Source organism: Carettochelys insculpta, chromosome 22 (genome assembly GCF_033958435.1).
Source record: "Carettochelys insculpta isolate YL-2023 chromosome 22, ASM3395843v1, whole genome shotgun sequence".
NCBI lineage: Eukaryota > Metazoa > Chordata > Testudines > Carettochelyidae > Carettochelys > Carettochelys insculpta.
The window spans coordinates 21778579-21805207 of NC_134158.1; the positions used below are offsets into that span (position 1 = coordinate 21778579).

Genomic DNA, 26629 nt, shown 5'->3' on the forward strand with positions numbered 1-26629 from the left:
GTGGGCGGCCGCCCAGAGAGACTCAGGGGCCACCCAGCTGGTTAGCAGAGCACCCACAGCCGGCGGCGTGCCTGCCCATTGGTGGTGCACGTCCGCACATGCCTCAGCGCACAGAACAACATTTATTCTGTGCACGGCTGGCAAACATGAGAGGGAGCCCTGCTCCCCTGCCAAGCTGCCAGGATCAGAAAGCCGGAGCAGTGAACCGCTGGCCGCTGAAGTCCTGCGGCTGGTAGCTGGCCCTGCTTCTCCCGGGGTGACCCATCTGGCTTGGGAGGCCCACACGCTGCAGCCCTGGGAGACAGAGCCCCACAGCGGGACTGCTGGGGGTGTGCGGAATGGAGGGGAGGAGGAAGTCTCTTACCTTGAGTTAGCAAGAGGGCTGCGGAGAGAGAGGGAGAGAGACGCGGTGAGTGGTTCAGCGCCTCGCGGAGGAGAAGCAGAGGAAAGATCCCAGCGGACGGCAGGAGGCCGGGCTCAGACTCGTGGGCACGGGGCAGTACCAGCTGAGGGGCTGTAGCCCAGGCCTCCCGCCCATGCTGGTCCCCATCAATCGGATTCACAGTGCACAAAGGCAAAGCCTCCAGCCACATGGGGTCGAGGGAGGGCCTGGCTCCCGGCAGACAATCTGGCCCTGTCCCTTAAAGGGATCAGGTCAGCTGGAGGTTTCTGGCTGCGCTGCTCTACTGCCCCACTCTAAGTCACTGCCACCAGCGCCCAGGAGTCCTGGCTAACGCTGTTCCCGATCTAGGCACCGTACCCACTCCCTTCCCAGGGCCAGGAATACACAGAACCCAGGAGTCCTGGCACCCAGCCTGCTCTAACCACTAGACCCACTTCTCCTGCCAGAGCCAGCAATGCAAAGAAATTCAGAATCCCAGCACCCCCCTGCTCTAACCGCTACACATCCACTCCCTGCCAGAACAGGGGATGAAACCAGGAGTCCTGGCTCAAAGCCCCTGGCTCTAACCACTAGACCCCCACCCCCCTGCCAGAGTTGGAGATAGACCCCAGGAGTCCTGTCTCAAAGCCCTCCTGCTTTAACCACTAGGCCCTCACGCAATCCCAGAGCTGGGGATGGACACCAGGAGTCCTGGCTCCCAGTCCTACATTCTAACCACTAGGACCCCCACTCTCCTCCGTACACCACCCTAGAGCCTCAGAGTCCTGGCTGCAAACACACCGGCAGTGGGACCAGCAGCCCCTTTCCGCTGAGCAGCAGGGAGCTGAGGGCAAACTGAGCCCCTCCGGCTGGGGTCAAGGAAAACCCCAGGTGGGCAGAGAAGGAGGGAGCCCAGGTTAGAGCGCACGAGGGGAGCAGGGACCTGCCTTACCTGAGATGCCCCGTTTCAGCCACCGCGGCTGCCCCAGCTCGATGAAAAAGTTGTCCTTCTTCTCATACTCCTCATCATCCACAATCTTCACCTGCAGGCTTTTCCTGCCGAGACACAGGGCACCAGGGCATTAGGGGACTGGGGGACCGCCTGGGTTACAGGAAGGGCCCAGGTGGGGGAGAATCACCTCCTCACCGGGGTCTCCTGGCCTGGCCTGGCCTTTGCTCAGCACTGCTCAGGATCAGCACTGCCCACACCCCAGTGGAGATCAGGGCCCCCTTGGGCCGGGTGCTGCCCAGACCCCAGCCGAGATCAGGGCCCCGTCGGGCTGGGCACAGAGGAAAACAGACCTTTCAAACTTCCCACTGCCTGGACTCAGAACTGCTGAGCCGCATGTCAGGTCCCTGCACTGCTGGGCGATTCTCCTTTTGCTGAAGGCCTGGGGTCAGCTGGATCGGGGCAGCCAGGAGTTCAACTTCTACCCCCCTCTGGAAAGCCCCATGAGCAAGCTGGGCCGAGGGGCTGCAGAGCAAAGGCTGCTGGGGTTCCCCAGGGCCCAGCTGTGCTGGGTGGGTGCCATCTCTCGAAGCCCTGAACATTGCTTCCCCCTCCCATGGTTTCCTAGCAACCAGAAGAGGAAGCATCCATGGAGGGGCTGGTGGAAAGTGGTTACTTTAGCAGCTATGGGTCTGAGGCGGGGGTCAGGGCACATCTGCCCCACACACGACACTGTGTGGCATTGCAGCGAATCACACCCCGCCCCCCCCCCCAAGTCTGGGGGATTCCAGAGCCCCCTCAGTGTGAAAACTGCCTCATCTAGTTCCGCTCCCCCTCCAGCCGGGCGCGCTCCTCTCCAGGCAGACGGATCTCTGGAGGAGGTTACTGGCTGATGAATCATTGAATCTGCGGCTCTGGGAGGAGAGTTTTCAGGTTATTTGTTTTCCTCCCCTGAAGCCAGAGGGGGCAGGTGAGAACCTCCCTTTGCAACCTTCTCCCTTGGCCTTTCAGCACGCGTCACAGGGCAGTGCTGGGGCTGCCCGCAGCGGGGTCAGTGCTCGGGGTGGGTCGGGGGGGCTCCTTCTGAGGACAGAGGGCAGGAAAAAGGCATTGAATAAAGGCAAGAAGAAAACAGACTTCCAAAGTTCCGCCACCCCACCAGCCTCTGAGCGCCAGCCGCCAGGCCTCTGCTCCTGGCCTGGGGCTGTGACCAGAGCACACTGCACTGTGGCTATTCTCTGCCCCCCCCCAGGGGCAGGGGTGGCTGAAGCACACAGCACTGGTGCCTCTCCATGCCCCTAAGGGGCAGTTTGGGTTGCAGCGAGAACATGCTGCACTGTAATTATTCTCTGCCCTCCAGGGCCCAGGTGGTTTGGGGCGGGGTCAGGTGGAGAATGAGTTAGAACAGCCTTGGGGCTGCTCTAATTTACACTGGAGCAGGCAGGAGGCTGCGCAAACCCAGGAGGCTGCCAGAGCAACAGAAGCTTTAAGCTCCCGCACCCCCAGCTCTGAGAACGGAGAATCAGCCCCTGGTGTTACCTTGTCGGTTGCCAGTTCTTTAAAGCAAGAACCTTCATTACTCCAGTTCCACACATGCACCTCTCCTGGCCCCCTCCCCATGTCCCCTGGGCTCCACACTGGTATATGGGGACACGTACTACCTGTGAGGTGGGCACACCCCAGCCCCAAGTCCCCATGGCCCCTAGAACTAACTGCAAGAGGAGATATGCCCTAGGAGAGAAAAGCAACTCAGTGGCTTTCCTGCCACTGGTAGGTTTACATACAAGAGTTGTGGCCAGGTAAGGCCTTGGGCAGGCACTCAGGAGCTCCATGTTCAGGTCTGCTGTGTGCTGGGCTGCTTTATGTCTCGGTTTCCCTAGCTGTAAAATGGGAAAAATTTGCTGTCTTCTGTAGACCGCACACGCTGCAGGCAAGGGAAATGTATGTGCAGCGCCCGGCACAACGGGAGCCCCGATCTAGTTATGGCACCTGACATGATGAAGCCCAGAATGGCTAGTTTGCAATATCTCCCCTTCCACATGCTCTATTATGACACAAAGCGGAGGAATTAATCTGGACTGAAATCACTTTTATTCTGGAAGCGCATCCACATGGGAGGGGCTTAGTCTGAAATTAGTAAACAATTCCCTTCCCCGGCCCCATCTATCCCTCTCCCTTAGTAGCTGGATCCGGTGAGGGCAGCAAACCAGCGTGGTTCAGCTTCAAAGGAGCATACAGACATCCCCCCTCATTTCCTCTAACTTCACCCCGCCACTCAGAGCCCACCCCCCCATTTCCCTCCCATCCCATATTCCCCCAGCTCCTCTGACTCATTCTCATGTCTATGTTCTCGCTGCAGCTCGACGGAGTAGCTGCTTTTCCCAGTAATTATTCACTGCAGTCCGCCCACTGCTTGTTATTAAAAAAAAATTCCAAACCTCTTCATATTCCTGAGTCATGAAAAAAACTGCCTCTTCTCCCGACGGCATGCTGTGCTAGGAGCACATTGCTGAGGGTGAGTGGTTGTGTAGTCTATTAGGAAGACCAACAGGCTCAGGATACCTGGGTTTGGCTCCTAGTCTGGGACCGTCCCTGCTCTGTGCCTCAGTTTCCGCAGCTTTGGGGTAGTTCGAGCCAAGAGCATCATCCTACTCGTGGTCAGTGTCCCATCTCCAGCCTTCCTGGAGAGGGTTAGGGGAGATTTCCTTTCCTTCCTGACCCCTGCTGGAGGCCGGCTGTAGCCCTGAAGCATGAGATTTAGGGAACATAAAACCTGGAGCAACAGGCACGCCCATGTGCCAATTTCACAGCCGAGAATGGTCTGGAGCTGGAAGTCTGGCTCGCAGCTGCAGCCCTTCAGACACGAGCCCCTTCCCACTCCTTTGCCTTGTTCTGCCACTGTGCCTCCGGAGGCAGAGCCATGAAGCACTGCAGCAGGAGAGTGCTGGTGTTTCTTGCCTGCTGCACGCCCACGCTGCCGCCGCAGCAGCCTTGGCCGCCCCAGCATCAGAAACTCAAGCAGGGAGGCAAAACTACTCCAGTTTCTCACACGTGACTTTAAAGAGGCGCCCAAGGAAGCAGCCCACAGGTGATGGAGGAAAGAGCTTGGATGGGGCTGGGGTGAACTAAAGAGGGATGCTCTGCCAGGCCTGCTGGGTGCTGGACAGGCCCCAGGGCTCTCTCGAGCTCCCAGATGGCACCACCGGGGGGGCCTGGGCCTTGCTGACGCTGCACTTGAAGCAGGGGGCATGGAGCAGTAAAATTCCTCTCGGCACTCTGAGCCACTCGGGCCTCAGAGACAGCAAGAGCAACCCCAGGGCTGCTCCAGCTCACCTCTGCCTCAGGAGTCCAGAAGGGTGGAGAATAGCCACAGGGCAGAGTACTGCAGCCACACCCCAAAGCTGCCCCCCTGTGAGCTCTGGGGAACAGGGAACAGCCCCAGGGCAGTGGGCTGCAGCCAAGCCCCCAACCTGCCTTCAATGGGCCCTGGGGGTCAGGGAATAGCCCCAGCCCAGTACACACCAGCCACATCCCCAATGCACCTGCTACATCAGGGACTGTGGCTGGGCTGGTGCTGGGCCCTTGACCAGCCCCACGCTGGCCTCGGAGGCTCCCTGTGCAGAGGGGGCATGATTCTGGGGGTCTGCCTCCATCCCCCATTTGGCTATTGTGGTGTGACTGGGAGCCAGGCTGGGGTTGGGGCTGTGAGCACTGAGAGCCCCTCCCCCAGCAGTGCCTCTGCCCAGCCGGCTTCTCCAGCGAAAGCACTGCCAGGCTTGGGCTGGCTCTGGTGACAGGCCCTTCAGGGCTCCGCCAGGTTCCTGACGCCCATCCAGATGCCAGCCCCGGGTCACATGCACTGCACACAACTGCTGCGGCAGCGGGTCAGCCCCGGAACATGGTGAGCGCCGCTCCAGAGCTCCCAGCTGATCGAAATGCGGATCCCACCGGGCAGCTCGAGTCTGAAAGGCCCAGGAACCGCTCCCCAGCTCCCGCTCCCTGCAGCCCCAGGGCCTTTGCGTGAGCCAAGGCCACGCTGTTTCAGTGCACGAAACCCCCTGGCACAACGGAGAACTCATGCAAACAAGCATCAGCCGGCAGGTCAGCATCCTTCAGAGCCACCCAGCCCCAAGTCCCCTCCGCTCCCCGGGCACAGAGGAGAACAGCCTACTGCCGCTGCTGGTTGATGGAGTTGCCTCTTTGGCGCAAAGGGGTCGCACGCCATGCGATAGGGCCCTGCCTGCCACGGGGACTGGCTGTGTGGCATTGCCAAGCGCTGGTGTGCTCCACTCCAGACGTGGCTGAATTTCGGGGGCAGTGTGTAACCACTGGATCGTCCTTCCTCTGTTAAAAACCTCTGCAGCAGCCACAGCGTGGCCAGCTGAGGGGATTTCGGCACCAGCCTTGCCGCAGCTGGTGCCCAACATCCACAAGGACAGTGGCTTGTTTTACGTTACTGACTCAGAAGGCCCTGGGGGTGGGGGGAAGAGCAGCCTGGCGGACCCAGAAAGCAGCCAAAGAACCTGGGGCGTGTGCTTTAGAAAAAACAATCTCCGGATTTTTTAAAGCCTTTCTGTTGATGGGGGCGGGGGGGCAGCTCCTGATCTGTGAACGAGGCCATGACCCCAATGCAAAGGCAGCTCGCAAGCTTGTAAACCACCTGCCTTTGGCCAGCTGCCAGCCGCATGCTGACTGCCACCCCATCTGCAATCTTTCATCTCACTTCGTTAGCTCCTTTCCAGCTGCCCCATTCATGAGGTCACTGAAATTCATCAGAGCCTTTTCCGGGGAAAAGGTTAAAATGCTCCTCAGCTCTCTCTCGTGCTGGGGCCAGCTGCAGAGACACTGGGCTGTATCGGAGGTGTCTCACAGCCGTGCTAAGAGGGCTCGAGGCTCGGGGCCTTACCGTGCCGGGCACAGACCCAGAGAGAGGGAAAGCTCCCAGCAAAGAGGGAAGGCATGCGGCGGGAGGAATAAAGGACCCATTGCACAGATGAGAAAACTGAGGCTGGAGAGATGCAGTATCTTGCGTGTATCAGCAGTGGAAGAATTGAACTCTGACCCCCGCCCAGCTAATGCTTTACCCACCAGGCTCTGGTGTTCACTTCAGCCCCATCGGATCCCAGCAAACATCCCTTCCTCATCCAGGACCTGGCCCCTGCAACAACCAAGACTGTGCCGGGCTCCAGAGTCTCTGTTCCGTGGGGCAGGACTTAGGGGGCTCATTGCCAAGGAGACACCACAGCTGCTGAGCCAGACCCAGAGTCATCCCTCCGACTCTGATTTACACCACCCAGGGATCTGGTCCCTGGAGGCCAATGCAGCTCTGGTGGGTTTACACGAGTTGAGGATCTGCCCCCATTGACTCCAGCACCGGTCAATCCTCTGCACCCCCATCCTGGCCGGTCCCAGGGCTGCTGTGCCCAGCTCTCAAGCAAGCCCATGTCTGACCCTGACAGCTCTCGCGCTTGGCTCCTGGAGGGGGGACAAATTGCTCCTGCTCCCCAGAGACGCCCGGTCCCCTTTCCTTCCATCTCCCCAATGCTCTGCAGACCCAGGCCTCTTCCTGCACTCATGCTGCTCAAACACGCCTCTTCCTCCTCTTGGGCCTCCTCTTCTTCCCGCTCTCCCTGGTCCAGCCCCTACAAGCACATGAGTATCGTTACTAGGTGTATTATTGTACGAGCTGGTGGCCAAGGGCTACCCAGACCCTGGCCGCGATCAGGGCCACTTCGGGCCAGGCACTGCCCGGCCAAGACCAGGGCCACATCCGGCCTGGTGCCACTCAGGCCAGGCGCTGCACAGACCCTAACTGAGGGTCAGTCTCTGGTGCAAAGAGCTCACAGTCTGAACAGAGAAGGCAGACAAAAGGCAGGAGGGGAAACAGAGGGGAAGTGATTTATCCTGGAGCGTGGAACCAGGAAAAAAAACACCCCATGTCTCTTGACCTGACCCCCTCTGTCCACCACCCCAAAAAGACCCTGCTAGGCCTGATTCCACAGGGTACCAAGCAACTTCATGAACTGGGTATGTGTGTTAGTGTCCACTATAGACCTGCTGGATGGAATTGAAACAATTCTACTGTGTGTCATAAGCTCTATACTGCTTGAAGGGTTCTTCTAGGGGCTCTTGGAGCAGGTGGATCTAGGATCTGTTCCTGCTACGAAATGCCTCAGTCACTGCCTGTGCATTCCTCCACCCCGTACGGATTTTGCCTCTGTGGAGCAGGAGCCGTCCCATTCTGCGCTGACTGAGAGAAACTGGTTTTGAAACTCCGTGATGCAGAGAGTCACTTCAAGGGAATCAAGAGACCCTGAGATGCCAGGTGCCTTTAAACTGGAGTCTCTCCATCAGCAGGGAGAGATCGCCATGGCAACCTGCATCCTTGCTCGTTGACATTAAACACAGTGGAATCAATGCCTGAAGCTGGTGGGGCGGGGGTGAGAGGAAGGGGGGCAGCAATCAAGGCTGTGGGGGGAAGAAGAGAATGCAGCGGGGGGGGGGGCGGTGGAACTGAAAGCTGAAGAGGGACACACAGATGGACCAGGGATGAATGATCCATCCACCTGATTCCCAGCCCTGAGACAAGGGGCAGAGGAAAGAGGTGCTGGTTCCTGCACGCCAGCTCACACTCCTGCCCCCCAGCCTGTCCCTCCATGGGGCTTAGAGTACTAGGGGGGCCATGCTCTGGGGTGCCCCTGCTTTCAGGATTAGCCACCACTGCTCCTAGGCCCCTGTCTGACAGCAGGTTCCAGGCAGCTGCAGAGGGATGGGACAGAACAGACTTAAAAAAAGGGGGCCTGGAGGCTCCGCCCTCTTTCAGGGAGAACTCTGTGGCCCCGCCCCTTTGGAAGGTGGGGTCTATGTAGTCCTGCCCCCTTTGGGGAGCAGTCCTACAACTCCACTTTTAAGTGCCATAAACAATATCCTCTTTGGGGGTGCAGTCATGTAACTCTGCCCCCCTTTGCGGAGCATGTTATAGAACCCCTGCCTCGGGGGGCGAGGCTAGGTGACCTCACACTTTTATTGAAGAAATCATTTAACTCCGCCCACTTTGTGGGCCTGGCCACTAAACCCCGCCCCTGTGCAGGTAGCAATGACCCCACCCACTTTCGGGATGCTCGCTGGACGCTGGCCTGGCACCTGGCTGGCCCAGGCTCCAGTCTTGGCCCCAGACCTGCTTGGTCCATTCCTCAAGCGGCCTGTGGCCTGCGGAGAGCTGTCGCTCTCAGAGGCACAGAGGGTGCAGGGAGAGGCGCTCATCAGAGGGTAATGCCCCCACCCACAGCCGGATATGCTGGGCCCTCACTGCCAGCCGGGACTGAGGAGCCAGGCAAGAAGTTGGGGGCAAAGTGTCAGGACTCCTGGGTTCTTTGCCTGGCTCTGGGACGAGCACAGAGGATCCAGCTGGTGCTGATGGTGGGCTCTGGTCTTAGCTCAAGGAAGGGAGTGCAGGAGCTGTGGAGCAGGATGCCAGGACTCCTGGGCTCTGGAATGGAAGGTGGGTGCGAAGTAGCTGGGGACGGGGCAGCTGGGAAGCAGGATGCTGGGGTGCTCCCCTTTGTGTCAGGACAGCAGAGAGCCGTGGAGAAGATAGAGGGTGTGAGCATGGCCTGGAGTGTGGGACAGCTGGATTCTGCTGCTACGCCCCTCCTGATTCAAGGCGCTGCACCGTGCCACAGTTTCCCTACTGATGGCATGAGGAAGACACCAAACCTGTCCCCCAGGGGATGCTGCAAAGACCAGTTCAGACCCTGCTGCCCAGACTCTGGCAGAGATCGGGGCCCCATCGTGCCAGAAACTGCCCAGACCCTGGCTGAGATCAGCGCTCCCTTTGTCATGACTGGAGCTTGGTGATCATGCCAAGCAGTGGCAGTCAAAGGCTGGAAGTCAGGAGCTGGATCCAGGGATCCAAGACGAAGCAGAAACGCTAGTCCATCGCTCCAGCTGGCAGGATGCCTTGCCCTCCTCTGGGGTGTAAGCAGTGTGCCTGGAGCACCCAGCAGCCACAAGGGAGGCTGTTAGTCCAGCTTCCCCCAGCAGTGACAGTCACCCCATGGGAATGCCCGCAGTCTGACTGGGGCTGCTGGGAATGGTGCTGGCCAGCCTGCCAGGGCCCCTTCCCCGCCTGCGGGATGCCAGTGGCACAGCTGGCGTTTTAATCCCATCGCCCCCTGTCAGAGCACGTCCCTTCCTGGGGGCTGGAGCAACAGGAGCTCACACATATTACACCCCCTGCAAAATCATCTATCCACGCCCCTTGACGGCGGGAGCAGAACAGAGGCGGATCTGCCGCCCCCCGGTCTCTCGCTCACGGCAGTGTGGGAAGACAGAGATTTCTGCAGCACCGGGTTCCTCTCGTGGGCTCCATGGGAGCCTCAGGCCCCGACACCCAGCCCAGAACCGCTAGACTAGCAGAGCAGGCGCTAGGCCCAGGCGAGATTCTCCATCCTACTCAGGCCCTACTCTGGTCCCCGGGAGCTGCGTGTGTGGGCAGCTGCCCAGCCGGCAGCGGGTGTTTTATTGCTGGTGCATATACTTCAGTGCACAAAACAGCATTAATTACACCCCTGGAGGGAAGAGCTACAGGGAGCTCTGCTCCCACCCAGAGCAGTGTCCTCCAGCTGGCCCAGGGTGTATTCTCTGCTGCCCAAGGCAGCACGTGAGTCAGGGGTCCTGGGTGTCAGAATGGATTGGGTGGGTAGCCTGCCTGTGCTGGAGTGGGGGGCCAGTGTGGTAACACACTTCCTATTTATCTACCACACTGGAAGGGACTTTCTGAGGTCATCAAGTCCAGCCCCTTGCTCTCCTAGCAGGATCTATCACTATACCTGCTGGGTTTTTGCTTTTTAAAAATCTATTTGCCCCACATTTCTAACTAGCCCCCTCAAGGGTTGAGCTCATAACCCTGGGTTTAGCTGGCCAATGCTCAAACTACTGAGCTACCCCTCCAGCCCATCCAGCCCCCTGGCCAGGTTGCAAACCCTTTGGACTGGTGTGATCAACCCTCCAGGGTGACAGATTACTAATAACACTCTCTGCCTCCCTCCCAGCCCAGCGTAAGACATCGTGAGGGGCCCCCATGTGTTCCCAGCGTTGGTGAGTGAGACAGACTTAGCTCCTTCTCCTCCTCCTCTAGTCCTTCTCCTGTCTCCAATCTCCCCTGGCTCACACGGTCCCGTCCCACCCTTCTTTCTGCCGCTGGCAGCTCTGCAGGTCCCTGAGCTCCTGCTGCAACAAGGAGCCAGTGGATCTGAGATGAAAGGAAGCATTATTAGCACCCAGTCCCTTAGCATGGCCTGCTTCCTGCTTGACTAGTTTTGGGGCCCACCGCTCTGCCACTCATTTGGGGGTCTTTGCCCCATGTTGCATCTCAGGGCTGGGTTCCGCCAAGGGTTGTCCTGTGATGGGTACTGAAGCTCACTAGATTAAAGCTAACTTGGGTGTGGCCGCCCATGGGGCAATCACTTCTCCATTTGCAGTGTAGACACAACCTCTTAACCTCTCCTGACCCCATCCACCACCACTGAATTCCCGCAAAAGTTTGCAATGGAATCATAGAACCGCAGGGCCTCCAGAGGTCATCAAGTCCAGTCCCCGGCTCACTGCAGCGCCAATCGCCATCTGGACCATCCCTGACAGGAGATTTTCCAACCTGCTCTTAAAAATCCCCAATGATGGAGATTCCACAACCTCCCCAGGCAATTTATTCCAGTGTGTAACCACCCTGACTGTTTGGAAGTTTTCCCTCATGTCTAACCTAAACCTCCCTGGCTGCAGCTGAAGCCCATTGCTCCGTGTCCTATCCTCAGAGGCTCAGGAGGAGAATTTTTTCCTTCCTCCTCCTTGTAACACCTTTTAGTGACTTAAAACCTGCTACCATGTTCCTTCTCAGGCTTTTCTTTCTGAAACTAAATAAAACCAGTTCTTTCAATCTTCCCTCCTACGCCACATTCCCTAGATCTTTACTCATTTTTGTTACTCTTCTCTGGACCCTCTCCAATTTCCTCTCATCTTTCCTGAAATGTGGTGCCCAGGTGAGACCTAATCAGTAGAATTACTCCGAGTGTCCTGCTTACAACCCTCCTATTAATACATCCCAGGATGATGTTTGCCTTATTTGTTTTTCAACAGTGTCATGCTGTTGACTTATATTTAGCTTGTGGTCCACTCTGTCCCCACAGATCCCTTTCTGCAATACCAGGTGTTGAAGCACAGCATTAACCACCTGCTTGAGTTGTTTATACATCTGAATTAATAACTGACAAGCCTCCCAAAGAGCTGGAATTCTCTGCTAGTCCCTGGGTAATTTTCTGAAGATAAAAACAGTTTGCAGGCGGATTTGCCTTTTGCATGCAGCTAATCTCTCTTCCCCCTCTCTCCTACTAAAACCTGAAGTTATTTGAGCTTGTCAGCTTTCAGCATGAGCTTCAGATGGCAGGTTTTCTCCCTCACCCCTTTAGAAGCTGTGCGGCCATCAATTTCAACCCGCAAGCCAGCAGTTCCAGGTGGAAAGTTACTGCCCGGTTATATGCTCTGTCACTGAAAAGGACCAAGATGAGCGAAGGGCAGATGTTGCTGGAAATGTCATGAGGATGGGGGAGATGGGACATGGGAGAAAGAGAGACAAAGATGCACAGGGAAAGAATTGGGTGTCCAATTTCCTGCGGAAGTCTAGGCTTTCACAAGAGACTAGGCGTCCTCTAGGTGGGGGTGTCAGCTTGGGATCTGGGAAGCCTGAGTTCCAATCCTTCCCCTCTGGGTTGAGCAAACCACTTTTCCCCTCAGTGACTCAGCTGCCCAGCTGGAAAGAGTTTGATTTGCTTACTATGGTGCCTCTTGGTAGTTGCAGTTCAGATGTCTCCACCCACCCCTTCTCCCCCATGGGCTGCCCCCTGGGCTGAGCTACATGTCCCATGATGTCTCTCCCTCCATATGGGAAGTGAAGCATCATGGGAGATGGAGTCCTGACCTACAGAGGAGCGCAGGTGCATTAGACCCCCAGACTATGAGTCAGACCAGGCAGCCCTTTCCAGCAGCCGCTGTCCAGGGTGCTGAGACCAGAAGCCCAGCTCCCGATAGCCCTGCTGCTGCCACTAGGGGCCCCTTGTACCAGGGGAGACCCAATGACCCCCAGGACTGCCCAGCTGGTACAGCACCAGCCTGACAAACCCACCGACCTGCTGCAACACGAGAGCATTGGTCTGGTTCCACGCTTCCCAGCACGGCCAGCCAGAGCCCTCACTGTGGGCAGCTGCTGGGCCTTTGTCAAGGCAGCCCCAGGGGGGCCCAGAGGAGCTGCTAGGGACCAGCTGCAATGTGCTGCAAGGGGTGGAAATGTGCAGGATCTGCTGGGAGCTGCCAGCTACGGTTATAGTCATGGAGTGAAAGGTCGAGCACCAAGGGCTCTGTGCCTACCAAATCTGCCGGCCACAGTGCAGAGCCAGGTCTCTGCCATGCCAAGGAGGAAAGATTAGGGAGAGGAGGTCCGGACTCCTGGGTTTTGTACTTGGCACTGCGAGGGGAGGGGAGTCTAGTGGTTAGAGCTGGCAGGAGTGGAAGCCATGACTCATGGAGCCTCTGCCAAGTGATGGGAGGGGAGCGGGGTGTAGTAGCTGGAGCAGGGGGTTGGGCGGCAGGACTCCAGGGTTTTCACCCCAGCTCCAGGAGAGTGGTATCTAGTGGTTAGAGCCACCAAGTGTGGGAGCTGCCAGGCTCCGTATTTGGCTCTGGAAAGGGAGGGGACCTGGATCAGAGCGGAGAAGAAGAGGCAGAAGGCCTGGGCTCTAGCCTCAGCTCTGGAAAGCAGATGGGGCCTTGTTACTGGATTAGGGGAGAGGCGCCAGACTTCTGGCTTCTTCTCCCAGCTCTGTCAGTGTCTGGGTGACCTGGGGTGCAAGGACAGGGCCCCCAGAGGGCAGCAATGGAATGAGCCCATGGAGGCGGTGGCATGGCCACTATTCAGCCTGGCATGACCTGGGCGGGGAGCCAGTGGGCATGGGATGGGGCTGGAGATCACTAGATAGATAGAGGGGGTGGGAACAGACTGACAGACAGACAGACACACATAAGGCGGTATCTGGGGACAGCCACATGTGGGGACAGGCAGAGATCCCACCCACGATGCTGATGGCCCCTCATATGCTGTTTCCTGCCAGATCCCTACCCACAGCCGGACTCCCGACGCTGGCTCAGAGCCCTGACCCACCAGCCCAGGGCAGTGGGGGTGCAGGTTTTTGTAAGCAATCCGACATATAACCACCAGGGCATGTAGCTGCTTGGCTGGTCCCTGCCAGCTGGGGCTGAGCTCATCACAGGGCCTTGAATGCTGCCTGGCAGCTGCACTGTAGCCTGTGTTTAAGCACTGGGCTGGGAATCAGGAGACCTGGCCTCCGGTCCTGGCTTTGCTACAGCCTCTAGGGGCCTCTGCTGAGTGACTGCAGGTGAGTCACTTACTCCCCCACCCCACAGTGCCACAAGTTCTCCCCTCCATCGCTTCGTCTCCATGTGTGTGGACAGCACCCAGCCCAACGGGGCCCTGACTTCAGCCAGCGTCTGGGCCATGCCTGGCCTGATGCACCCTGATCTTGGCTGGGGTGTGAGCAGTGGTTGGCCCGACGGGGCCCTGATCTCAGCTGGGGTCTGGGCAGCACCAGGCCTGATGGGGCCCTGATCTCAGCCAGGGTCTGAGTGGCCCCCAGCCCAACAGGGCCCTGGTCTCATCTTTGTCTCTCAGATGATGAGCACAACTGCTTGTAATTTGTTGAGCCCCCCTACACACGGCGTGTGAGGCCCGGCAGTGCCATGGGATACTGCTGTCTGGGCAGGACGGGAGGTGGATGGGGTGAGGGGCAGGACAAACCTCCTATCTCTGTAAGCGCTCAGAGTGACTCTGGCTGGACTCTTAATCCCAGCCGTCTCAGTGCCAGAAGTAGTAACCGTGTGAGTTTGAGCATGAGCCACGCTGGTGTGCGCTTGCTTGTGCATCCATGTTTGCTTGCATGCTAGTGTCCGCAGGCAGTGGTGCACCTGGGTGTGTCAGAGTACACATGTGTCTGGGTCCATATGTTTGTATGTGTTCCTGTAACTGAGCCCACGTATGCCTCTCTGGGGATCTGCATGTGCTCGTCTGTTTCCAGGTCAGCGCGTGGGACGCAGCCGTCCCACTCATGAATCCACGCCCTGGTCTCAAACACAGTGACTGGCCTGGGGCCCAAAGCAGGATCATTAACATCCCTCCAGCAGCTCTGTGATGGTTCCTGGTTCCCTGAGATCCCCCGAAATGGCCCGTCACCGTCGGACTCTGGCTAAGTCCTCAGACTCACCAATTTCATGTGATGGAGAGTTCTGCTGCCCAGTTACCAATGGCTCCAATTGGCCGGTTCTGCCTTCCCCGCTCCAGCCGGGTCCCTTGGGTGTGTACTGGTGCAGGAATGTTCCCTTTTGCCCCCTTGTGATGGAGTGGGGGGAGTGCATGTGTGAGTCAGGCTGGATGTCCGAGGCAAGCAGCAGCTCCCAGTGGCTAAGGATGACCCTGGGGCTACAACTGGCAGATAACACCTCTGCCTGAACAAAGAGCAGGGAGGAGCTGAGCTGGGGTTTTTGAATCGGGGGCGGCAGTTAGAGGCGAGAAAAAGGGAGAGCTGGAAGGCAGCCAGCCTGAGGAGGGGGAAGCTACACTCCAGAGGGGCACCCCTCGGGGTCTTCCCCCCAGGACAGGTTGGAAGGACTGTCTCTGGCTGCTAGGCTGTTGCTTCTGTGAGAAACTGGACATCTGTTGCCTAATAAACCTGCTGTTGTACCTGCTGAGTGAGAGTCTCTCCTGCCAGCGGACGGGGTGCAGTGCAGGGGGACCCCTGAACCCCATCACACTGGTGTCAGAAGTGGGATGCACTGCACCCACGGATGAGCTCCCAGCAGTGGTTGACTGAGCACCAGAGAAGGAAGGAGTCTCACAAGAGCCAGAGGGGGAACAGAGCCATTCCTGCAGCTGCTGCTGGTGAGTGGATACCCCAGGAGACAGTGGGGAGATGGATTATACCCGACTCCTGAAGGCAGAGCTAGCGGGGCTGTGCAGAGAGAGGGGCCTGACCGTAGGGAAGGCGACCAAGGCCCAGCTGATGGCACAGCTGGAAGAGAATGACCGATCCGGGGGGGCAGAGCCTGTCCCAACAGAAAGTGGCCGGTCCACCTCGGGAAGCGTTTCGGACTCTCCGACAGGAGCAGGGGCTCGACGCCGTCAGACAGACGCGGTGCCCGCCAGGTCGCGCTCAGCTAGCGGTGGTCCATCGCGGGCAGAGTCCCCTGCCGCAGAGCTGCGACGGCTGGAGCTCGAAGTGAAATTAAGGGAACTGGAGCACCAGGAACGGGAGAGAGAGCATGAGCGCCAGGAACGGGAAAGAGAGCGTGAGCGACAGGAACGAGAAAGAGAGCACGAGCGCCAGGAACGAGAAAGAGAGCGTGAGCACGAGCGCCAGGAACGAGAAAGAGAGCGTGAGGAGAGAGAGCGAGAGCGGGAGCATGAGCGAACCATGGCAGAGGCGAGACGCCAAGAGACCCCAGCTGCGGTAAGCGGGGAGAGGGCCAGACGGATCGGGGTGGCCAGTCACTTGGAGACGCGTGTGCTGGCCCAGTGTCAGGACACAGGGGACATGGACGAGTTCATTACCGCCTTTGAGCGAGCCTGTGAGTTGCATGAGGTTCCCCCAGATGAGTGGCTCCGGCACCTCACCCCCTTGCTGGGCCAGAAGGGCACAGCGGTGCTCAGCCAGCTGGTGGGGCTGCAGCCTGGGGACTATGAACGGTTCAAACAGGCCCTGCTGCATAAGTTCGGGCTGACTCCAGAGATGTACAAAAAGAAGTTCCAGGAGGCGCAGAAGAGGCCAGAGGAAAACCATGTAGATACAACCGCCCGCCTGAAGCAATACTACCAGAAGTGGGCGTTCGGAATGGGAGCCCAGTCCGTAGACGACCTGATCGAGCTGGCGGTCGTGGAGCGATTCTACGAGATGTGCGCACCTGACCTGAGGGTGTGGCTCGTGGACCGGAAGCCAGGGGACTCACATGATGCAGGGAAACTGGCAGATGACTTCACAAACAGCCGGGCCAGGTTTGAAAGTGAGCCCCACAAAGAGAGGGAGTCTCGGAGAGAGAGGGAGTCCCGGAGGGAGAGGGAGTCCTGGAGAAACCGAGAATCTCAGAGAGACCGGTCCCTAACTGTACGACAGAGGGGACCACCTCTTGGGCAAGCCCAGGAAAGAGGGGCCAGCCACCCACCCCCCAGAGAGCCAAACAGAGCCCGGACAGAGCAGCCGGCCCGAGGGACACAAGACCCAGGCTGTTACCGCTGTGGGCGAAAGGGGCATAGAGCAGCCCAGTGCCCCAGGCTCCCAGACAGGTTGAGCAGGCCGGGGGGTCATGGAGTCAACTGGGTGGGGTCCCAGAAGCCAGAGGGGCTGGCGGCCAAGGCGGGTGGTGCTGACAATGGGCACTCGGCTTGGGCCGAATCCGCCCCACAGACCAGCTCCTCAGGGGGACCAAATGCTCAGAGGCCAGTTTACAGAGTGGGGGCGGCAATGCCTCTGTGGAGCAAGTGTCTCAAACACCTCGAGGTAGACGGGAAAAAGGTCACGGGGTTCTGGGACACAGGCGCTGACGTGACGCTGGCCCGACCCGGGGTGGTGGCACCGGGCTGCATGATACCCGATTCCCACCTGACGATAACAGGAATTGATGGGACCCCTTTCAAGGTGCCCATGGCGAGGGTGCACCTGAAATGGGGGAAGAAGGAAGGCCCCAAGGAAGTGGGCGTGCACAGCCATTTGCCGGCGGATGTACTGATGGGGGCTGACCTGGAGAACTGGCAAGGTGAACGCCCTCGTGCCCTGGTCCTGACCCGTAGCCAAAGAAAACGAGGGGTGCGCTCCCCAGATTCAGGGGTACAGGCCCAGCCAAAGTCACAGGAGCCACAGGGGCCAACCCTGAGAGAAAGGGGGTTCCCAAAAACCAGATCTCACAGGCCAGGGGTGCTGGAGCCAGGCAGGGATGGGGAAGTAGCATCCGCCCCTGCCCCAGCGGAAGAATTCCAGGCAGAGCAGCAGAGAGACCCCTCCTTGCAGAAGCTGAGGGAACTGGCCAGTCTCAGCCCAGCTCCACAGCTGGGGGAGGGCTGCAGGGAGAGATTCCTATGGGAAAAGGGATTCCTGTATCGGGAATGGGCTCCCAGACGCAAAGCGGAGCCATGGAAGGTCCAGAGGCAACTGGTGGTTCCCCAAAAGTACCGGCGCAGGCTGCTGTACCTAGCCCATGATGTCCCGCTCGCAGGACACCAGGGGATCCACCGCACCAGGAGAAGGTTGTTACAGAACTTTTTCTGGCCAGGGATCTTTGCAGCTGTCCGTCTGTATTGCCTGTCCTGCGATCCCTGCCAGAGGGTGGGGAAGAGCCGGGACAAGGGGAAAGCTGCCTTGAGGCCACTGCCCATCATAGAGGAGCCTTTCCAGAAAGTGGCTATAGACATAGTGGGCCCCTTCAGCAAGGCAACGCGTTCGGGGAAGAAATATATTTTGGTAGTGGTAGATTTTGCCACGCGATACCCAGAAGCAGTGGCCTTGACCTCTATCGACGCTGACACCGTGGCAGATGCACTGCTGTCCATTTTCAGCAGAGTGGGGTTCCCCAAGGAGGTCCTCACAGATCAGGGGTCCAACTTCATGTCGGCCCTACTGCAAAGCTTGTGGGACAAGTGTGGGGTCCGGCACACCTGGGCCACAGCCTACCACCCGCAGACCAATGGGCTAGTGGAGAGGTTCAATGGGACTCTGAAGCAGATGCTGAGAACCTTCATGAATCAATACCCCCATGACTGGGACAAGTACTTACCCCACCTGCTGTTTGCATACAGGGAGGTGCCCCAGGAATCCACGGGGTTCTCCCCGTTTGAGCTGCTGTACGGAAGGAGGGTACGGGGACCCTTGGACTTGCTCAGAGAAGAGTGGGAGGGGACGGCCTCCCCTGAAGGGGAGTCAGTGGTACAGTATGTACTGACCTTCCGGGAAAAACTCACCGAGCTCATGGGCCTGGCCAGGGAGAGCCTCTCCATGGCCCAAAGGAAGCAAAAGGTCTGGTATGACCGTAACGCCAGGGCCCGAGCCTATGCCACCGGGGATCAAGTGATGGTCCTTATACCTGTGCGGCGAAACAAGCTGCAAGCGGCCTGGGATGGGCCCTTCAAGGTCGTCAAACAGCTAAATGACGTGAATTACGTGGTGGAACTGTCGAACCGGACCCACAGCCACCGGGTCTATCATGTGAACATGATGAAACCTTACTGGGACAGACAGAACTTGGTGCTGGCCGTGTGCAGACACTGGGAGGGGCAGGGGGATGATCCCTTGGTGGATTTACTCACAAGGACTGGAGCCGGCTCCTTGCTGGAGTCTATTCCCCTCTCAGACCAGCTGACCCCTGCCCAGCAGACGGAGATCAAGGAGGTGCTGCATTCGCATCAACAGCTGTTCTCGGACACGCCCGGACGCACTGATCTGGCTGTCCACCGGATAGAGACAGGCACCCACGCCCCTATCAAGTGTGTGCCATTCAGAGCCACAGGGAGGACGGCTCAGGACATAGAGCGGGAGGTTGAACACATGCTGGCTCTGGGGGTGATCCAACCCTCGTCCAGCCCCTGGGCCTCTCCCGTGGTGTTAGTCCCTAAAAAAGATGGGTCTGTTCGGTTTTGTGTGGACTATCGCAAGCTCAACGCCATCACTGTCTCAGACGCCTACCCCATGCCCAGGCCTGATGACCTTTTAGACAAGCTGGGGGGAGCCCGTTACCTCACCACCATAGACCTCACCAAGGGGTACTGGCAAGTGCCATTAGACCAAGATGCCCGGCTGAAGTCAGCTTTCATCACCCCTGTGGGGCTCTACGAGTTCCTGGTCCTGCCCTTTGGCCTCAAGGGGGCACCCGCTACCTTCCAGCGTCTGGTGGACCAGCTACTGAAAGGGATGGAGAGCTTTGCCCTGGCTTACATGGACGACATTTGCATCTTCAGCCAGACGTGGGAGGACCATGTGTCCCAACTCAAGCAGGTGCTGGACCGACTCCAGAAGGCTGGTCTGACTATCAAGGCAGGGAAGTGCAAGGTGGGAATGGCTGAGGTGACCTACCTGGGGCACAAGGTGGGCAGCGGCTGCTTAAAGCCAGAGCCAGCTAAAGTGGAGGCTGTCAGAGATTGGCCAACACCCCAGACTAAGAAGCAGGTCCAGGCCTTCATTGGGATGGCGGGGTACTACCGGAGGTTTGTGCCCCACTTTAGCTCCATCGCAGCCCCCCTCACGGAGCTGTGTAAAAAGGGAAAGCCTGACAAGGTGGTCTGGACCGAGCAGTGCCAAGAGGCCCTCTGCGCGCTGAAGGAGGCTCTGGTCAGGGCCCCAGTGCTGGCAAATCCAGACTTCAACAAGCCCTTCCTGGTGTTCACCGATGCCTCAGACGTGGGGCTGGGGGCGGTGCTAATGCAGGTGAATGACAAGGGGGAGAAACACCCCATCATGTACCTGAGTAAGAAGCTGCTGCCCCGGGAGCAGAGCTACGCGGCCATAGAGAAGGAATGTCTGGCCATGGTGTGGGCGCTGGGGAAGCTGCAGCCGTACCTGTTTGGACGGCGTTTCACCGTGTACACCGATCACTCACCCCTGACCTGGCTACATCACATGAAAGGGGCCAACGCCAAGCTCCTGCGGTGGAGTCTGCTCCTGCAGGACTACGACATGGAGGTGGTCCACGTCAAGGGGAACAACAACACCATAGCCGATGCCCTGTCACGCAGGGAGGGCCCCGAACTTCCCCGGGTCACTGGCTAAGTGACCCCGCTCAGTGCGGTCTGGAAGGGGGGAGAGATGTGATGGAGTGGGGGGAGTGCATGTGTGAGTCAGGCTGGATGTCCGAGGCAAGCAGCAGCTCCCAGTGGCTAAGGATGACCCTGGGGCTACAACTGGCAGATAACACCTCTGCCTGAACAAAGAGCAGGGAGGAGCTGAGCTGGGGTTTTTGAATCGGGGGCGGCAGTTAGAGGCGAGAAAAAGGGAGAGCTGGAAGGCAGCCAGCCTGAGGAGGGGGAAGCTACACTCCAGAGGGGCACCCCTCGGGGTCTTCCCCCCAGGACGGGTTGGAAGGACTGTCTCTGGCTGCTAGGCTGTTGCTTCTGTGAGAAACTGGACATCTGTTGCCTAATAAACCTGCTGTTGTACCTGCTGAGTGAGAGTCTCTCCTGCCAGCGGACGGGGTGCAGTGCAGGGGGACCCCTGAACCCCATCACACCCCTCTACTCCTGTCCTCCTGTCATAGAATCCCAGGGCTGGAAGGGACCTCAGGAGGTCATCGAGTCCAGACCTGCTGCCCAAAGCAGGGTCAACTCCAACTAAAGCATCCCAGCCAGGGCTTTGTCAAGCCAGGACTTAAAAACCTCCAGGGATGGAGATTCCACCACTTCTCTCAGTAACACATTCCAGTGCTTCACCACCTGCCTGGGGAAATAGATTTTCCTAATATCCAAACTACACCTCCCCCTCTGTAACTTCAGACCATTGCTCCTTGTTCTGCCGTCTGTCACAACGGAGGACAATTTCTCTCCATCCTCTTTAGAGCTCCCCTTTAGGAAGTTGAAGGCTGCTATCAAATCACCCCTCAGTCTTCTCTTCTGCAAACTAAATAAGCCCAAATCCCTCAGCCCCTCCTTATAGGTCGTGTGCTCCAGCCCCTTAATCATTTTTGTTGCCCTTCGCTGAACCTGCTCCAGCACATCCACATCCTTTCTGTACTGGGGGACCCAGAACTGGACACAATACTTCAGATATGGCCTCACCAGTGCTGATTACAGGGGAATAATCACTTCTCTAGATCTGCTGGAAATGTTTCTCCTCATGCCCCAATATGCCGTTAGCCTTCTTGGCTACCAGGGCACACTGTTGACTCATATCCAGCCTCTCAACCACTGTAACCCCCAAGGCCTTTTCTGCTGCACTGCTACTTAGCCAGTCGGTCCCCAGCCCATAACAGGGCTTGGGATTCTTCCGTCTCAAGTGCAGGACTCTGCACTTCCCCTTGCTGAACCTCATCAGATTTCTTTTGGCCCAACCCTCCAATATAGATAGGTCACTCTGGACTCTATCCCTGCCCTCCACCTTTGCTAGACTGTAACCAGCTCCCCTTTTCTCTGGGACATGAGGGCTTCTGCCCCTTTCCTGAATGACAATCTTCTACTGCCGCTGCCTCTCCCGCGGTGTCAGAAACCTGAGCAGTGCAGCAGGGATCATCTTAATTCCAAACCCTGGTCCCCTGAGGAACGACGCCCTCCATCCGCTCACGTTCACAGGCATATTGTGCTCACTTTGCACGTGGGCCTTTCCCTTCTCCCCTTCTCCTGTCCAGTTAAGCACAAGGGGCTCTCGGCGCTCTTTTAGTTGGACACCGAGCCTGGTAGAAGCATCCCAGAGAACGGCTCTTGGTCTCTCGCCAGGAGAAGGGACTCGGAGGAGTCTGCAGAGTTCAGGGGCTCACATCAAGTGCTTTGAGGATGGAGGTTTTCTCTACCGAAGAAGCAGGAAGGATGGCACAGGCGGGTAGCGGGACAGCCTCATTATCTTTTCCCAGTTCTTGCTTTGTCCTTAATTAGTTTTTGGGACCAAGCGCCATTTAAGCAGTGGTGACGATTTTCAAACGTAAGCAGCTCTTTCGATCTGGCCTCTTTATTGGAGGGGGAGAGAACAGATTTTTAATTAAAACAATAAAACAAAATGGGGCCTGATCTGCAGACCTGCTCGGGCTGCACTGATAGCACTGAGAGGCAGAGAGGGCACCTTGAGAGAGCCCCATGGCTGGACCATGCCACTCTGTGGCTGTCTTCTGCCCCCAGTGCCCAGAGGGAGCAGAGTGCAAATCAGAGCAGCCTTGGGGCTGCTCAGGCTGACGCCAGGGCCCAGGCAAGACATGACGAGTGCAAAGGGAGTGGAAAGTCGCTTGCCTCGAGTGCAGGAGCAGGTGATTGGGAAGCAGAGACTTGATTCTAATTAGAGTCCAGCCAGAGGCCGAAAAGGATCAGCCATTTATACGAATGATGAGAACATCCAGCGTTAGGAGTGGAGAGAGTGAAACGTAAGCGAGAGGTTACAAGCCCTCATGCTCCAAGGCAGAAGACAACCTCCAGCAATTCAGGGTCAGGAGGGGACCTGCCCTGGGCACCATGTTATCCCACCAGGCCACTAGTGGGAGTGCTTTGCTCCAAAGCCTCTGGTGTTGGTCATGACGGAGCTGGGTGACCTTGCTGGAGGGATGGGTCGGCCCCAGTGTTGCAATGGCTACCTCCAGCCAGCAACTCCCCCAGCAACAAAACCACCCCTCCAAACAACCCCAAAGCCTCCGACAGCTCTGGCAATGTGGTTTCCACTGCGTCCGGGCTCTGCTTGAGGTGCCTCTGGCCAGGTGCAGAGGGGAACTAGGGCTGGGTGTGAACAATGACACCCATCTCGGATTAGCAACCAAGCCCTCTCTGACGTCTGAATGGCAGGGGTGCCCTGGTTCTGAAATCGGTGTGGTACCACTGGAGGCCCACAGGGGTCTGTTCCAGAAAAGCCATAAGGGCTTTCAGTTCAGGACTGGCCTCACTCCAGATTAACTGTCCTGTGTAAACGTGCTGGAATGCGCAAGGCTCCCTTTTCTCTTGGGAAATTGGCTAAGCCTTAGGCTGGGGTTCTGCTGCTCTACAAAGCCACACGAACTCACTCCCAGGGCACATTCTCGCAGAGCCCAGCAGTCACAGCACTTGATGGACACATGTGACTTGAGAATCACAGCTTCTCTGCGGGAGACACGTCATCTTCCTCCTGCTACAGGTGCAGAACCAGAGTCGGGGAGCGAGACAGTGGCTGGTCGAGGCCTTGAAACAAGACAGTGCCTGGGACAGAACCCCAGTTGAGGGTTCTCTCTAATTTTAACGTCTGTTCAGAATAAATTTTGTTACATGCACCAAGGCACATGTACACCACCATCAGAAACATACTGGCGGTTGTGGACACTCGCTCTTGGCTCCACCGACAGGGCACACTGCCCAGCTGTACTGGCTCACGAATCTCCCAGTTTCTAACCTCCCAGCCACGCTCCTGATCCATGAGCCACAAGCCCCCTCTACTAACCACTACACCGCGCTCCTTCACCAAGGCACAAATACCCAGGAGTCCTCACTGCTCAGACCATGCAGTAACCACAGGATGATCGCTCCAAAATCTGCATTGTGCAAAGGTCAATGCCCACCTGCTGGAGCAGAGCACAGCAGCCAAGTGTACAGGGATCCCTCCTCCACCACTGAGATGCAGCCAACTCTGGGGCAGAGCGCAGCAGTCAATTGTCAAAAGAGCCCTCTTCCCCCACTGGGATGCAGCCACCTCTGGGGCAGAGCGCAGCAGCCAATTGTAAAAGGATCCCTCCTCCACCACTGAGATGCAGCCACCTCTGGGGCAGAGCACAGCAGCCAATTGTAAAAGGATCCCTCTCCCACCACTGGGATGCAGCCACCACTGAGGCAGAGCACAGCAGCTGACTGTAAAGGGATCCCTCCTCCACCAATGAGATGCAATCACCTCTGGGGAAGAGCACAGCAGCTGATTGTAAAGGGACCCCTCAGTCTCTCTGCCATCCATGGATCTGGCCCTAGAAACCCAACAAGAAGACTAAGACAATAATTCAGGGCAGGCCTGGACACTCCAACACCTCCAGATAAGAGTGACGTGCTCTGAGTTAAGTGTGGCCACACTGGAACTTGACTGCTCATTATAAGCTTCATTTAAGGGCCATCTGCGTGTATCTGTGCCACAAACACCGTCCCCCCAGGGGAGAGACAAGCCGAGCTCTGCTCTGGGAAATACAGAACCTCCCCTGCCCACCACATGCTGACTTCTTGTCTGGCTGAGTCTCCAGGCAGCTGGTTGTGGATCCCTGCAGGAGCCGGGCCACAGCCAGAGACTGGAACTAACAAGCAGGGGATTTCCCACAGTGCAAACAAAGCTCCTGCCACTCGGCCGGGCATTCAGCAGGCCCAACTCACAGAGCAGAGCTGACCTCAGTACCAGTTTGCGCCAGCTGGAGGTCTGGCCCAGTTGACTGAATCTGTCAAACCCGGGGCTAATGCCCAGCATGCTAAGTTAGACGCCATCAGTGAGATGCTGCCGCCTCTGGGGTGGAGCACACAGCTGATTGTAACAACAACCTGCCACGCTGTGCAGGGTGTGAGGATTTTAGTCCCCTGGTTCGGTTTCATGTATTTCCTACCTTCCCACAGTAACACCAGGTGGTGCCTCAGCTTCCCCAGGCAAAGCGTCAGCGCACAGTGGTAACGGCACTTTCAGGACGATGACTTATTCTGTGTACACAATGGCCCTCCCTGGCCTTGTAACCTAGGCAACCAGGTGAGCCCTTTCTTCTCCAGGAAACATGACAAAGGAGGTATCAGGGGCCTGGCTGGTTTGAACAGGAGCTGGGCAGCTGGGAGTGGTCAGTCTCCTCTGGCTGGACAGGAGGGAAGGGGGCCAGGGCCCTGCTCAGGGACCGCTCTGGGCTCCTCTCCCCAAGAGGGATGGTACTGATGGATTTGTTTTCTGTGCTGACAGGTCTGTTCTAGGCTGTCCCTGTCACCTCGTCACCCTCCTCTGCTCCCTGCGGAGTGAGTCACATCTGACTGCAGATGGGGGTGCAGGGTCGGGTGACCCCCACACTCCATGACAGAACCCCCCACCCTCCACTGAGATGCAGCCTTCTCTGGGGGGAGGCACAGCAGCTGATTATGTAAGGACCTGTCACCCCCACTGAGAGGTGAAGCACAGCAGCTTGGAGCAGATACTGGACTAGGAATCATTCGCTTATGCTCTGGATTGGCTGAACTGCAGGTCAAGATGAAAGTGCAGAAGTGGTTCAGAGTGTAGGGCTGGGCTGGCAGGGGCTGTGGGTCGGAGCGAGGGGCACCGGCAGGCTGGGCTGGCAGGGGCTGTGGGTTGGAGTGAGGGGCACTGGGCTGGCAGGGGCTGTGGGTTGGAGTGAGGGGCACTGGGCTGGCAGGGGCTGTGGGTCGGAGTGAGGGGCACTGGGCTGGCAGGGGCTGTGGGTCGGAGCGAGGGGCACCGGCAGGCTGGGCTGGCAGGGGCTGTGGGTTGGAGTGAGGGGCACTGGGCTGGCAGGGGCTGTGGGTCGGAGCGAGGGGCACAGGCAGGCTGGGCTGGCAGGGGCTGTGGGTCGGAGCGAGGGGCACTGGGCTGGCAGGGGCTGTGGGTCGGAGTGAGGGGCACTGGGCTGGCAGGGGCTGTGGGTCGGAGCGAGGGGCACCGGCAGGCTGGGCTGGCAGGGGCTGTGGGTTGGAGTGAGGGGCACTGGGCTGGCAGGGGCTGTGGGTCGGAGCGAGGGGCACAGGCAGGCTGGGCTGGCAGGGGCTGTGGGTCGGAGCGAGGGGCACTGGGCTGGCAGGGGCTGTGGGTCGGAGTGAGGGGCACTGGGCTGGCAGGGGCTGTGGGTCGGAGCGAGGGGCACCGGCAGGCTGGGCTGGCAGGGGCTGTGGGTTGGAGTGAGGGGCACTGGGCTGGCAGGGGCTGTGGGTCGGAGCGAGGGGCACAGGCAGGCTGGGCTGGCAGGGGCTGTGGGTCGGAGCGAGGGGCACTGGGCTGACAGGGGCTGTGGGTTGGAGCGAGGGGCACTGGGCTGGCAGGGGCTGTGGGTTGGAGCGAGGGGCACTGGGCTGGCAGGGGCTGTGGGTCGGAGTGAGGGGCACCAGTGCTGCTGTTCACACAACCCCTCGGCCCCAATCCAGACCCCCTGAAGAGCTTTCCTGACCCCATTCCCTCTGCCTCTCCCCTCTCCTGCTGCCCCCCTCCTGCTACCCTGCTGCCGGCCTTTCCCTGGGGCGCAGGGGGGTTCCCATCACACAGTCGCTCCCGTAGGCTGCCCGGCTGGTGGAAGGGACCAGATTGCCAGGGCAGGGGCTGGAGGCCTCCCCCTTGGCTGGGCTGGCACAGGCTCCTTCTCCAGCCCCAGCTGCTTGCAGAGAGCTGCTCAGCAAGGCTGGAGCCTGGCGCCACTGAGCGGGGGCGGGAATGGCGTGGGAGCAGGAGAGAGTGGGCGTGTGACAAACGTGTAAGGGCGGGGGGGGCTGAGAGCAGGTTGTCCTGGGAGAGGCGTGTGTGTGAGTGTGAGGGACTGGGTGTGAGAAAAGCTGGTGTGTCGGGCAGTGGCTGTGCAAGGAGGGATGTATCACAGGT

The 26629-nt window shown here is 58.5% G+C and overlaps 1 protein-coding gene across 3 annotated transcripts in view; it reads right to left on the reverse strand.

The window, feature by feature from the left end:
- SLC8A2 (solute carrier family 8 member A2) overlaps window positions 1-26629 on the reverse strand; it is a 67698-nt gene that overhangs the window by 12384 nt on the left and 28685 nt on the right. The window contains exons 3-4 of one of the 3 annotated variants that reach the window (XM_075016172.1): window positions 1335-1438; window positions 365-382 (exon numbers count right to left, since the gene is read on the reverse strand). The exons of 1 other annotated variant lie outside the window; for it this stretch is intronic. In XM_075016172.1, the coding sequence (XP_074872273.1) occupies window positions 365-382; window positions 1335-1438 (122 nt within the window). The remainder of the gene's footprint in view (window positions 1-364; window positions 383-1334; window positions 1439-26629) is intronic. One more of the 3 variants, XM_075016173.1, reaches the window with a different exon arrangement.